Source organism: Oryzias melastigma, linkage group LG7 (assembly GCF_002922805.2).
Source record: "Oryzias melastigma strain HK-1 linkage group LG7, ASM292280v2, whole genome shotgun sequence".
Taxonomy (NCBI): Eukaryota; Metazoa; Chordata; class Actinopteri; order Beloniformes; family Adrianichthyidae; genus Oryzias; species Oryzias melastigma.
The window spans coordinates 23,076,487-23,090,441 of record NC_050518.1 but is presented as its reverse complement, the minus strand read 5'-3'; the positions used below and the strand labels follow the sequence as shown (position 1 = coordinate 23,090,441).

Here is a 13,955-nt window from a genome sequence, read left to right as displayed (position 1 = left end):
TCCACTTTTTAAAGATTTTGTGTTCAAACTGTGGAAACATTGTGTGAAAAAATCAGTTCAACTATTAATATAACGAAATAACACTTTTTGTCATTTGTATCCATCTTCTATGATTTTATTTTTCTTTTTTTCCCAGGCATGCGTCCCTTCATCCCAGACAAAGATGTCGGCGTGTTCGAGAGTTTCCTGGAAAGTATAGGAATCCGGGAGGGCGGGATTCTGACCGACAGCTTTGGACGTATTAAACGCAGTATGAGCAACACGTCGGCCACAGCAGTGAGAGGGTATGGACGTCGCTTTTGCAAACGCCACCTTCGGTTGTAACGTTTAGGCCCAAAAATAGAATATCAATCTGTGTGACACAAGTGGAAAATAAATCTTTCTGTATAATATACAAAAATATCTAATTACATGTAAAAACGTTATTAACAAAAATTAGTAAAGGATTAGGAAGAAGTAAAGCAAATAAATAACATTCTCCACACCTCAAAGCTTTCTTTCGTCTTAGTTTTCATCTTTTACTTCTATTTACAAGACATTCACATTTTTTAACAGGATATTATATTAAAGTAAAATGCTCTTGTCCATTTATTGTTTTAATGAAATGCAGGTACGACAGTGGCTCCCTGGCTTCAGGGTCTCAGGAATTTAACCGACGAATCTCTGACATCACCCACGACATCCAAGCTCTTGGTTTCCAGGACACTCACGGCGACATTGAGGAGGAAGACTACTACCTCTGATGGAAGGACGAAGAAAAAATTCACAGTAAATATCCAGCAGCAGATCCGACTTCTATCCAGAACTGAATGAAAAGTTAAAAACGCTAAAAGCTGTGTGGAACCTGGCTTTAATTACACTAATACAGGTGGATATGAATACAAATATATAATTGTTTGTTGTCATAAGATAACAGCTGGAGTCAGTTTATGGCAACAATTTTACAAAAATAAATAGAAGTCTTGGTTATCATGTTGTTAAATGCTTGTAAATGTTTTTGTAAATAAAATGTAAGAATTCAGAAAGTGTTGAGAATTCTTGGTGAAGACATCATCTGATACATGATCATAAAATGTGTCTCACTATTAAAATGCTTGTGAATGTTTTGATGAATGTTGTGAAAAATACTTGAAAAGGATAAAACACTTCATGCTGTTTCTTTGTAAGACTAATGAACTGTAATGTGTATCTGTCGCCACAAGGGGGCAGTTGAGTGTAGCAGTTGAGTAGGATGCTTTTCATGAGATGAGGTCAAAGCTGACACGCTGAAAAGCAGAAATGTGAATTTTAATGATGGATGGATGGATGGATGGATGGATGGATGGATGGATGGCGGTCCTGCATTGACCTGCTCCTCTCTCGGCTGCATTATGACCTACCCATGATGCACTGCTCCTCCAGCCTCTGGGGTTGTTCTGTGCCAACATCACTGAAGATCAGAGCTACATAGAGTCAATGACCTGACTGGAGTTGTGTTATTATGTAACAGAAGAACAGTGTGTGGATTTCCTCATAAAACCGTAAAACAATCTGTCGGAAACGGATGAACTTGATTTTATTTAGCATAAATAAAGATCACAGGTTCAGATTTTTTTAAGGAAAAAAATTGAAGATGTTTATGCAATAAAGCTTTCCGTTCACTGGACTGTAAAGTTTACGAAATATTTCTTGTGTGTTCCTATACACTCGTCAAAACATTTTCTGACATCATCAGATGGAGCAGAAATCTATCAAATGAATTCAGCTTCTCAACACTGTATATAATATGGTTCCACTGAATAGTTTTGACCTTTTATAGTCCATGAACGTTGGAATCTTGAGTTTAAACATCCATGTTTTACACTTCTATGTCTTGTTTCTAGCACAAACTGTTGTTTCAGGAGGTTTTGTTTTGGTTAGAAACTGGTTTATTAAACAAACTTGTTTTAATCCCAGGTTAATTCCCCTTTAAAATGTGCCTAAATCATTAACTGCAAAAAAAGCAATAGAAACATTTAGCAGTGATGGACTAAATCTCCTGCTTTATGTCTCTAACTAAACAGTTAAAGACCAAATTTGGTGAAAGTTGGGGTTTATAACATGTTCGTTTGGTATTTTTCTCATGATAGAAAATTAAAATTCGAAAAAATTAAATTCAAAATCTGTATTTCTTTATTCAAATTGTGTAAATCGGGAGCAGACGAAAAAAATCCAGTTAGAATAATTGTAGTTTTGACGTAGAAACTATGCGGGCTAACGACAAGCTCCCTTCTCTGAGCTCTCAGTAACAGGTAAGGGAAAGGGGGGCGGGGTTGCTCCGCTCCAACGGTCCCACCCACAACTCAGAGGTAAATTTCTACCTAACTACAGCCGCTCTGCAGAAACTATGTCGTAAACTACATAATTAAAAGACCCCTGGGACTTCTGAATCTTAAGTGGTTTGACCAATCACAAAATTCAACTGTAATACATAAAGTCAACCTGTAGGGGGCAGCACACAGACAGTTTTAGACTATATTTTCAAGAATTAAACGAGTTTATCAAAAAATTGGCAATGGCCAACAGACAGCATTTTTATAGCCCCATTTATAGATGTCAACCAACAGACAAAAGGTATTTTCTCTGTAGTAAAAAGGCAGGTACTAATGCACTAAGTCCCGACTTGTTTGCACCTGTGGTTCATAGTTGTTAACTGAACATTAATGAGACACATATGAGACAAAGTCCATTAGCATGCTATGTTTTCTGCAGCTAAATGGCATATGTAACAATCATATTGCAATTATAAGAAAAGTTGCATCATCTGCAAATATTTAAACAATAAATGATGGTTATTTTAACCCTTAAACACCAGAGCTCCAGTGTTTGTGTTCTTTGATTAACTATAACTTTTGAACCGTTAACAGGATCAACGTGATTCTAGTAGATTTTGAAGGAAAAAAGCGAAGATTTTGTGTTTAAGCGTCACCGGTGACACCTAATGTTGTCCATAATGAAAAGGACGGGAAAAAGACAAAGAATAATAAAAAAATAGCTGCTAAATCTTGTTTGTTTGTGTGAGAGGAGCAGACACAGCAGACAAATTCTATCCTCATCATCAGATTTGCATTTTTGGCAAAAAATGACTGGATTGCTGGATTCAGATAAACATTGAGTTTGAGTATTTTCCTAAAAATTAACCCCTTCAAAATAAAAGTTTATCTTAAACTGTCCTGAATCATGTTAAGTTTATAACTCTATGAATGGAAGTAATAACGCCTCAACGCACTATGACCTGTAGAAATTAAAAATAAATTAGTCACGGTGGAAAGTAATACTGATGGATAATTTTGTTGGACTCAAACAAATGTGTTTTTTGGGGTTTTCGACCACCCCAAGTAGTTACCACGGCGAGTTCTTAATCTGAAGTGCTGTAACGTTTACGTTCAATCCAGCAGCTTTACTAGCAGTTCAGCTGTAGTTCATCTGATTTGGTGCAGATGTACAGGATCAAGAGGTAAGAGCTTGATAACAAAGCCCGAGCTCGCAGGGATTACAGCGGGAACTGTTCTGCGGGTTATATTTAGCTATACTGTGGAGCTGATCTGTAAACTGGCCAGGTCCACTCAGGCCAGTGTTTGTGAAAATCACAGCAATGAGCCAATCAAAAATGAGCAGCAGAAGGAGACCGATTAAGGTTGACACTTTTTATAACTATGTCTTTAGATTATTGTTTATTTTAAAAACTATAGTTTGATATGTAACCAGTAGTCATAACAAATACATAAATAATACTTTAATAAAGAATAAATAAAGATAAACAGTGATGTGCTGTAGTAAAAAGTAGTCTATTTATGGGGCGGCCACAGTGCAGACGTAGATTAGCCAATCTCTGGTCGGAAGATTGCAGATTTAGTTCCCTACCCGCACACATGTGTTGAAGCATCGTTGGGCAAGACCATAGATGACATATAGAGAGAACCCACACCAATATTAATGATTATAGGCAGTGGAGGCGCTGTCGGAGTGTGAATCTGTGTGTGAACGGGACTGGGACTGTACTTTAATTGGGCCTTCTAACAAGATGGTAAAGTAGGGGTTTGTATTAACAATAGTCTGGCGATACGATACGTATCGCAATCTGTATTTGTATATGATACTGGCCGCAACGTGAAACAGAGTTTTGATTTGGGATCCATTCCAAGAAATATCTAAGTAGTAGATGTTTCATAAAGGCAAAAACTGCAAGGCTGACTGGACATTTAACCCAAGCTGGTTGCGATGTAAAGATGACTCAGATTTAGATTTGACCATTTTTATCATTTAAGTGTACAACAAGTCTTAAGTTAAAAATGAGGGAGTCTACTTGAAATTTGCCTTTTAAATACTATTTATGTATTGTAAATGTATAATTTTGAATTAAATTATCTAAAAATATTCGGTAATTTTGTAATTTCAAAGTAAAAATAAAAACCCTATGAAATACTTCGAATTTTTCTTTTTTATTAACAAATTCCACATTACATGTTACACTGAAAACTACAAAACAAAGGGCGTTGTACCATCTTACAAGGAACGTACAGTAATAACATCTGAGAAGCCAATGCGAGAATAAAAAAACATTATAGAAAATAACAAATAACATAAAAATAACATAATTGTAACGTATTAACACAAGCCAGAATTAAAAATAAATAAAATGGAAAAAGGCACTAGATTGAATAAATTGATGAATTATCTAAACGTTTAATACCATTTTTATTTTCTGCTCTGTGAAGGAATTGACATAAAACAAATCAAATCGTTTCTGAAAAGCAAAAATTTGGGGCTTACCTCAAAAAACATTTGTGAATCAAAAATGTCCCTAAAATAATGAAAGTACTGATTAAAAACTGTATTCTTGTGTCTTTATTAATACATGCAAATGGAATATTAATATAAGTAAAAGAATGAATTTGTTTTTGGTGATAATTCTGAATTAAAATCGTTTAAAAAACACTGGAACCTTCATTACGCCGAACAGGAGGAGGATTTACTCAGCCAAAACAATACAACACTGTTTACAACGTGACTCCAGCGCGCTACGTCATTACGTACTCACCCCAGGACCAATCAGAGCGCAGCGGGGCGTAGAGCGGTCTCTCGCCGGGTAAAAGGATTTGACAGATGCGAGTCTTGAAGCCGATTCCCCTCCTGACTTCCTCAGTGGGACCGACAGCATGGCGGCGGCTGCCTGCGGACAGCAGGGTGCCGCGATAACGGCCGCCGGGAGCAGCAAAAAGCCGCTCAGTACCAGGGAATTCAACCGGAGGAACCGGGAGAACTCTCGTCGAAGACAAGCCGCTCTTTTGTTCCTCACCAACATCTCCCTAGACGGGCGCCCGGTCCAGAGCAGCTCATCCGAGGACGGCGGCATCCGCCACAAAGAGACGGACTTTGAGGGAACCAACGAAGCAGGAGCAGCGGGCGACCTCTGCCCGGAGACCGGACACAACGGAAGCTACGGGACATTCCCCAGTTTGTCGGTATCCGTCAGCTGCGGGAATGTCACTCCCAGCCCGGCGTCGAGAGCGGGGCTCCCTGTACCGCCTATCCTCGTCCTTCCGTCCGACGCGGGGTTCAACGATGCGGGGAGCGCGGATGTGTTCCTGGGCGGCCGCCGAGGCTCCTTCCCGTCTCCGGGAAACACCAACCTGCTCTCCCCGTCCCACTCCAACTCCAGCCTGCTCCCGTCTCCGCTGGGTCCGCGGAAGTCGTCCACGCTGCTGTCGGTTCAGAGCTGTAACTCCGTGTCTTCGGAGCCCAGACACAGGTAGGAGCAGCTCCTCCTCACGGGGAGGGCGACAGATGTGTTCCTGCAGGATCGGGGGTCAGAGAGCTGGGAGTCTGGTTATAGGTTATGGAAAAAAGGTTAGATCTGAACATTGGAGCCAGTTTATGCAGATAAACAGCCACAAAGTACATGTAAACAACGGTATCAGGGATTGTTCTTTATTTCAGCTTCAACTAATGGATAAAAAACAAACTTAAAGCAGATAAAATGTCAGTGATAAATGGTTGTTTCAGACACACTTCTCCTCTTTGTAGTTGATAAAAGATCTAATACATTCTTATTATAATTCAGATTCACCATAAATTTAACAATTTATTTTTCAAAAGTCAGACCAAATACTTATTATGACAAAAAACAAAACAAAAAACAGTAAAATAAAGACGCACATCCATAGACTTTACAGACACATTTTTTTTTTAAATAACAACATACACTGATGAAAATATGGAGAGACAAACAAAAACATGCTCAAATCCGAACTTTAAGATGTCAGATGAAAACCCCACTTTATCTTCTATTGATGTATTTTAATAATGATTATGCTGATTTTAGCCCTAAAAAAGCTATATGTAAGACATAGTTTCTGTAGAGCTAAAGGAGTTCATCTGAATTTACCTCTGAGTTGTGGGCGGGACTGCTTGGTGTAGAGTAGGAGTGTCAAACTCAGTCAAGGGGCCAAAATCCAAAACACTCCTTAGGTCGCTGGCCGAACAGGATTAACATTTATTGAACACTCTAAAACTAAAAATTGTAAACTTTAAAACTGTAACCTTTTAACATAACTATGAACTAGGTATATAGTATTACCTGCAATAATGTTAGTGTGAATGCTGTAAGTTAAATTTGGCAAGATAACATCAGGCCATTAATAACAATAAAATAAAATGATCTGGAGGGCCGGATAGAATTACCCGGAGGGCCGGATCCGCCCCTCGGGCCTTGACTCTGACACACGTGGTTTAGAGTAAACTGGCCCTCATTTGCCATCATCCCTTTGTTTACATCGTCTCCCACTAGCTTACTGCTACTCATAACTTCAAGCTAACATTAGAAACAAAAATGACAAGCAATATTGGTGCTATCCAGCTGTAGAGTTTTGAAACACTAGTTTGGATAAGAAAAATAAAGACCTACATGGATTCATTTTAATACACAATGGAGCAGACTGGGAGCGTATGGCTTGCCGATATAGATCACATCTATGTCAGATCTACAAGCTTTTCTAAGCGCAATTTTTTTGTCTGTTCCTGATTCACAATTCAATATTATTTTTATAGCCCAATATCACAACACAGTTGTCTTAACTGGCTTCTCTCCAACACAAAAACCTATCATTGGTCATAAAATATAAACAATACCTAATTGCTAAGCTAAACACACTCTGCCCTTTGACCCTCCTTCTTTCTTGGTGAGAACAAAAAAATGTTTTGATTAAAGAATTACTAAGAAATGCAATTTTAAGCTAAATTGTCTTTATATATGTCATCTATCATGAGAAAAATGCCACAAGAACAAGTTAAAAACAACATTTTTATCAGAATAGTTCTTAGACAGATGGTGCAATGCAGGTTCAGTAGATATTTTTTAATTTTGGTTAGAGCCATTGACTGTATATGAGAACTGGACTGAGTGAGTGTGATGTCACCCCTAGAAAGTGGTTAGTATTTCAATAAGCAGTGATTGGTCAGCGTCTGAGTCAAAGTTTCTATGGCAACCACTCACCAATCAGGAGTGAGCTTATTGGAAGTCCACACTCCTACCACTGGAAAGCAATTAAAGATTGGACCGCATACTTTTATTGAGACACCTGATTGGTCTGTTTATAATTTGAATAAGAAAATATGATAAAAAATATAATTAGCAAGAAGATGTTAAAAAAGGTAGCAGTGTAAGAATGGTTATTCTGACAGATGTAATGACTAAATAATAGCTAATAGTTTATTTCTCTATTGAGGTCTCTTGGATTTTGACTTCTTGGAGCCAGTAGGTACTTCCTGTTTGGAATGTGAGGGGTCACTCAGTCCAACTCTCATGAACAGTCAATGGTTAGAGCAATGATTCAAAGGGCTCATAAGTATCTGTATGTTTCAGACCTAAAAGAAAGTTTTGTTCCGTTTAAAGATAAGGTTCAATCTTCTCCCTAAACCAAAACACTCGGCTCATCCCATGAGATATTCCTGATAACTCGCTCTGTAATTTACTGGAGGACGCTCAGAGTTCAGGACAGTGTAATCAGGTTGAAAATGTTCCTTTGGATGGTGTAGAACAAAAGGTTTTTAAAGCTCATATTCCCTGTCATCCTCCAGTGACCAAACTATTACCAGATCTATAAGTCAGATTTATTTGTTTACTTAACTAAGTGTTTCTGCATTTAAGGGTTTACTTCTTCAACACGTGTCTTGGAATTTTTAGCAAATATCCTTCATGTTCTTTACTGTCAGGTTTTAAGTGTCATCCTAAAACAACCTTCTGGAATTTAACCCAGAAAAGTATTATAAAAGTCTGTCATTGTACAAATTAAATCATATAATATCTCTTTAAATAGCAATAAAATCAAGGATATTAATTTCTTAAGCTTGCTTTGTTGTAAAAATATATAAATATAAGTGTGTAGTTTGGGGTTTCTTTCTTTCTTAAACAAAAGTGTTTAATTACACACATTTCCTCGTGTTTAATTGAACTTACAGGAGTTTTAGTTGGCCTTTTTTTTAACTCCATAGAAAAGCTGCTAGCATCATTCTAGCATGTAAACAGCATTGTGTTAACAAAACATTGTTAAGCTGCTGAAAAACTCAAACTCAAAGCAAAAACCATTGACTTATCTTGAACAACAAAATAGACACAGAATCAACAAATTATAACTTTTTGTTCCTTTTTCTTTTACACATCCTTTGATGTTTGGAAAGTATTTAAATTACACATGTATATACAGTAACACAACATTTTAACATTTTGACAAACTTTATTCTTTAAGACAAAATCGTTGCTGTTCTTTTTGAGATGTTCTTTCTTGACCCAAGACAGGAGTGGGCAAACGTTCTAAAAATTAACAGAAGGACCAGGACCAGATATGTGGTGTGTTTTGGTAATTCAAGTTCTAAAAGAAAGAATTAACACGTGATCTGAATGAAAAAAAAAATTTTTTCTTGATTGAAAATGACTTTAAAACACAACATTTGGAGATTTTATTTCAACACTGTGGTTTTTGTTCTCATTTCAGTTCCAATTTCACCAATAGATTGATGTTCCTCAGGGACAAACTCAAACTGAGGGAAATGCTGTGTTCATGTGGTGTTGGAATAATCGGAAAACTGATTATGCGACCTGAAAATCCCACAGGAATGTCGGAAAAACAAGAAATCTTTGAAATGCTACTTACATGAGGAGTAACTTTCTGCGTATTAACATAGTCAATTTATTTGTAGCTCGCCATCTATGGGGAGACACCTAACCTACAGGGAGAATAAAACATTTATAAGGATAATTAATATAATTTATTCCAGTTTGGCAGGATAGATTAAAATGTTTAATGGGGCCATATTCGTTTATGGTACGTGGCCCATAGTTTGCACCCTCCGGTCTAAGTTCAGGCAGGTCACAGAAAATCCTCTGGTTGGTTTATATAGAAGAAATTAGAAGAAATTAAAACATTTTTGTCCCTTTCTACCTGAGGAAAACAACATAGGAGGTTACAAAGTGTGTAACATCTCTCCTCAGCACTGCTGTATTTCTAAAGTGTAATTCAACACAGGTTTTCATGAACACTAAGGTGTTTTAGTCCTGGGGGGGTGTCTTTTAAGTGTTGGCCAACGCATGTAAAGTGTTTTTTTATTGCCATGAACCCAACGCACTTATACACTTGTTGAAAACCTGTTCTAAAAGAGCCTTGAAGGGTAAACTAGCTTTGTGGTTGGTTTAGTGCACAGGAAACAAAACCAGAAGCAGTTATAAACCACCAACAGACCCCAAGAAGCGAGGGCTGCTGGGTATTCACCACTTTCACTCAGACTGAACATGCTTACTCAACCGAAAATTGACAAAAAACATAAATCTCTATGTTCTATGAGAATCTATAGACTCCGAAACACAAGATAAAATGAAATCTTAATTAGGAGACGTAAAGTGTGTTTATGAGTGAGACTGGCACCTGTCCAGGCCTACTGTGCCTGCCTGTACGAGTGCTGGTGGATGGATCAGCTTCGTCATCGTGTTGGCTGCGTGTCAAACCCGGAGAATGTCAACTTGGCACTAATAAACCCCTCTCAACCTATTTACACCCAACACAATGCTGGGAATTTAACCACAAAATAAATGCTGTAGCACAAGACTGTAAAGATCCACCAGAGCTCCTGGCCATGACATATTTTACAGAACTATTACTTCTCTATGAAGCTTTGATTCTCTTTGCTTTGATTTCTGCAAAGGTTTTGGAATTAGTTTGTTGAGTTTTGATTTGTAAAGGTATCTAAAGAAAAACTAGCCTTTGGACTTCTCCTGCTATCTGACATCATGTAGTAAAAAATATTAACAATGAGATTTATGAAGGAAGGAACTATCCTTTATTAGGTAGATTTATTACCAATTCAGCTTTGGTTGAATTTAATTAGACATCATAACATTTAACTTTTACAATTTTTATATCATGGAGATAGGTTCTCATTATATAACAGGAAAGTAATTAGGAAGGGACTTTCAGTTCAGTATTCAAACCTTACAGCTCCATGTTAGTCACTTCATGGGCGGAGCAAAACTCACTGGGATCAAATCCATTAACACAAACCTGAAACTCATCAACACAAACATCTGTTGTCATTAGAGGTATGACTTTGGATTATTTTAGGGTTTATTCACAGTTGGGATGTGTCAGCTGTGCAACACAAAGTTGACTCCTTGGTGACATTGATCCACTCATCTTCTTCATCTTTCCCTTCTGGCTGCTCTTTTCTTTTGCCGCAGTGAATTCTGCGTCTTCATCTAACTGTATCCTCTCACTCACATCAAGTACCCTTAATCTTCAATAGATCTGTGAACTTTAGTCTTCCTCTATGCTTCTTTCTTGGTATGACCATTACTGTTATTTCTCTCAAACTGTCTCCACACTCAATCTCAAAACATCTACAATGATCTGTTCCTCTGATGGATTGATTTGTGATGCTATCCGTCCTGGTCAAACAGAACCTCAACGTCCTCATCTCTGCTACCTCCAGTTCTGCCTGCTGTCTCTGCATCAGAGTCTAAATCAGAGGTTCTCATTCCTGGTCCTCGAGAGCTACCACTCTGCCTGTTTTTTTTTAGCCCTCCCTGCAGTGCTTGCTGCTGATTACCTGGGCCAGGTGTGTTCATTCAATCAGAATGTGAAGACATCTGACTGAGCTAATCAGCTGCTGGCAGGACTTGGAGATCTGGAAAACAGGCAGGGTGGTAGCTCTCCAAGACCAAGAATGAGTACCTGCTCTAAACCAACATCATGGCTGCTGTCACCACAGTCTTCTACACATTTCCTTTCATTCTTGGTGACATGTTTCACCCATGTTAGTGTTAACTTTGTTTGCATTATTCTGTGTGTTTTAAACTGAGATAACATTCCATCTACATTAGCCCTTGTACTATCCTAGGCATGTTGACGTTGGGACTGGGGTCATCTGGACCCCACAAGACAGTGTGCTGACCTATTTTTTTCAAAGATTTTTGATTTTCATTGGTGTCCGTGGCAGACATGAAGTTCTGTCCACCTTCATCCACATTTGTCACAGGATGGATAACACGTCAATGTAAGGCATGGGTCATCTGGACCCCACATGCAGCAATTGTTGCACTGTAGAAGCGACATCTTCCTGTGTTATGTCGTCATGGAATCATGTTTCTGAGTCTGGAGGTCGTTGCCAGTGCTCACCTCTGCAATAAGAGGACGGGTCCGGTACCCCGAGGACAGTGCCAGAGTAATCACAGCCACTAAAACGGCCATACTCTCTGGCACAACTGCTGTGCTGTAAGTTTGCTCTTAGTCGTCGACTAATTCAACACACAGTTTGTGTGACTCGCTGACATTTAGACACATATAGTTTTGGGAGAATTCTCTTTAGTCTTGTTAGTACCAAAAAGTGATCAAGTTTCTATGTTCATCCAAACTCCACCAGTTGCAGGACTACAGCAGAAATGATCTCTGACACACACACATGATGTGAACAACCACTGACTAAACCAGTCTGTATTTTATTCACATTAGTGACCAAAGTGAACGTTTGTATCTGAATCCATCTGGTGTTTAGCCTTTTGCTAACTATCTGTAGGGAGGGTAAATATAGTTGAATGTCAGACGCAACAACACAAATGACAAGGTTACTGACATATGCACACACTAGACAAAGAAAATTTTTATTTTTTTAAAGTTGTTAACTTTGCAGACCCCAAAGCATCTCTTATTCCAGAAAGTGAGAATTGCTGGTTTTTACTGAAATGATTGTCTTCCCTTTAACCTTAACCTTAGAGTGGAACAGTTGATTTGGCATTTCTGGTCTGCAAATGTCACAGTCCTTTATTACAGTGAAGCATCCAAGCTCTGAATCATTTAGTCACCACCAGAAAAAAGCAACGTTTTCATTCTTTGATACAGTTTTTTATCTATGTTTCACCGTGTTGCATTTTCTGTAAAATTTTCTACTTCTTTAAAAATGTGTAAAACCTTCCTGTAAGTAGTAGCTGCCATGGTAAACTTTAGCTTAACCTACCAGCTAAAAATGTCAGAAAAAGTGTAATTTAATGCATTTCTTCATTTGTTTAACGGTCTTTTTACAAAATAAAACATCATATTCGGAAGATTTGCATTGTGAAATTAACATTTTTATTACCAGGGCAGCTCTTTCTATATATTAACCTCGTAGGTGATTACTGTAAAGCTGTGGTGACCACTTACCGATGCTAAAGCCCCGTTGGAGGGCAGCTCTGCCTGTGTGATGCAGATAGAAGTGTGTTTCTTTCTACATCATAAAACTTTGATCAGTTTCCAGCCTGCTGGTTAAAGCCTGAAGGTATCCCTTCAGATTTCAGGTTAAAGGCCTGCTGTAGCTGCGGAATGCTTAACCCATAAGAGTTCGTAGAATAAACGTCCATTTTTGTCTCATTTCGAGCTTATACTTTTATTTTTACCTTAAAAACTGTTTACCTCGCCTTCTTCTGTATTCATTTTCAAAATACCCTCACTTATGTGACTCTAATCATTTTTATTTTTAGCCGTAGTGTATTAGCACGAGTCGAGTCACGATTTTTTTTAATTCTTTCGATCCACTCAATTTATTTTGATTCAATTCAGTTCTGAGTTTACACGGTTTACACATTTAGACACATTTGTTTAGAAATACATTAATAATCTACTATATGTTTTGAATATATTTATATTTATCCGATACAGTTCACATACTGCAAAACTGATTATTGAAATAATGAGATGGTTAATAGCATACAGTGTTACATGGTTTCTCAAATGCAGAAGCTCCAACAAAAATATACAGATCATTAACATTGTAAGCATTGTTCTGCCTCTCCTGGAGGACGTCTCAGTTTGGCCACTAGGTGGTGATGGCGCTATAGCATTACACCTTTTTCCAGAAGAAGAAGAAAGTAGGAGCAAAAACTGTGATTTCCACCACAAATGGTTTCTTTAAAAAATATTTATTTGAAAAAGTTTGGAAAATTCATACCGTGAGTTTATAAAGATGTTCATTTAGTCAGCAATGTATGTTTAGGTCGACAGGGTGTTAGCATTAGCCATTCTATAGGAAATCCTGATATACGTTAGCATCAAGCTAGCAGACTTTACCATTATGTGTTTTTTTTCCATCTCTATTATTACTGATCTATTATCGATCTATTAAATTCAGATCAATTCAAATAGATTAATCGATTTTATCAACCCAGCACCACGAAAATGTGCAAAAACTCTTTTCTTAAAAAACGTAAAATTGTTCGCCTAACTTTACAAAAAAAGTTTTGAACATTAGTAAGCTATAAGGTTAAATCAACTTTTACATTAAAACGTGGCTATTGCCTCAAGTGTTTTTGAGTTGCTATTCCTAAAACAACTTTCAAAATAAGACGGAACCATAAATCACTCATGGCTTCCCAAAAACGTTTTTCTTGACCCACATCACATGCATTTTCAAATTTT

At 37.7% G+C, this 13,955-nt stretch overlaps 2 protein-coding genes across 2 annotated transcripts in view; both read left to right on the top strand.

Annotated features, from left to right (window-relative positions):
* ccm2l (CCM2 like scaffold protein) overlaps positions 1–1,626 on the top strand; it is a 17,605-nt gene extending 15,979 nt beyond the window's left edge. The window contains exon 11 of the mRNA XM_024293454.2: positions 611–1,626. Within this exon, the coding sequence (XP_024149222.1) occupies positions 611–743 (133 nt within the window). The 3' untranslated portion in view covers positions 744–1,626. The remainder of the gene's footprint in view (positions 1–610) is intronic.
* A 3,392-nt stretch (positions 1,627–5,018) lies between these two features.
* The window catches only part of cables2b (Cdk5 and Abl enzyme substrate 2b), a 53,753-nt gene continuing 44,816 nt past the window's right edge, over positions 5,019–13,955 (top strand). Inside the window, exon 1 of the mRNA XM_024293455.2 lies at positions 5,019–5,770. Within this exon, the coding sequence (XP_024149223.1) occupies positions 5,178–5,770 (593 nt within the window). The 5' untranslated portion in view covers positions 5,019–5,177. The remainder of the gene's footprint in view (positions 5,771–13,955) is intronic.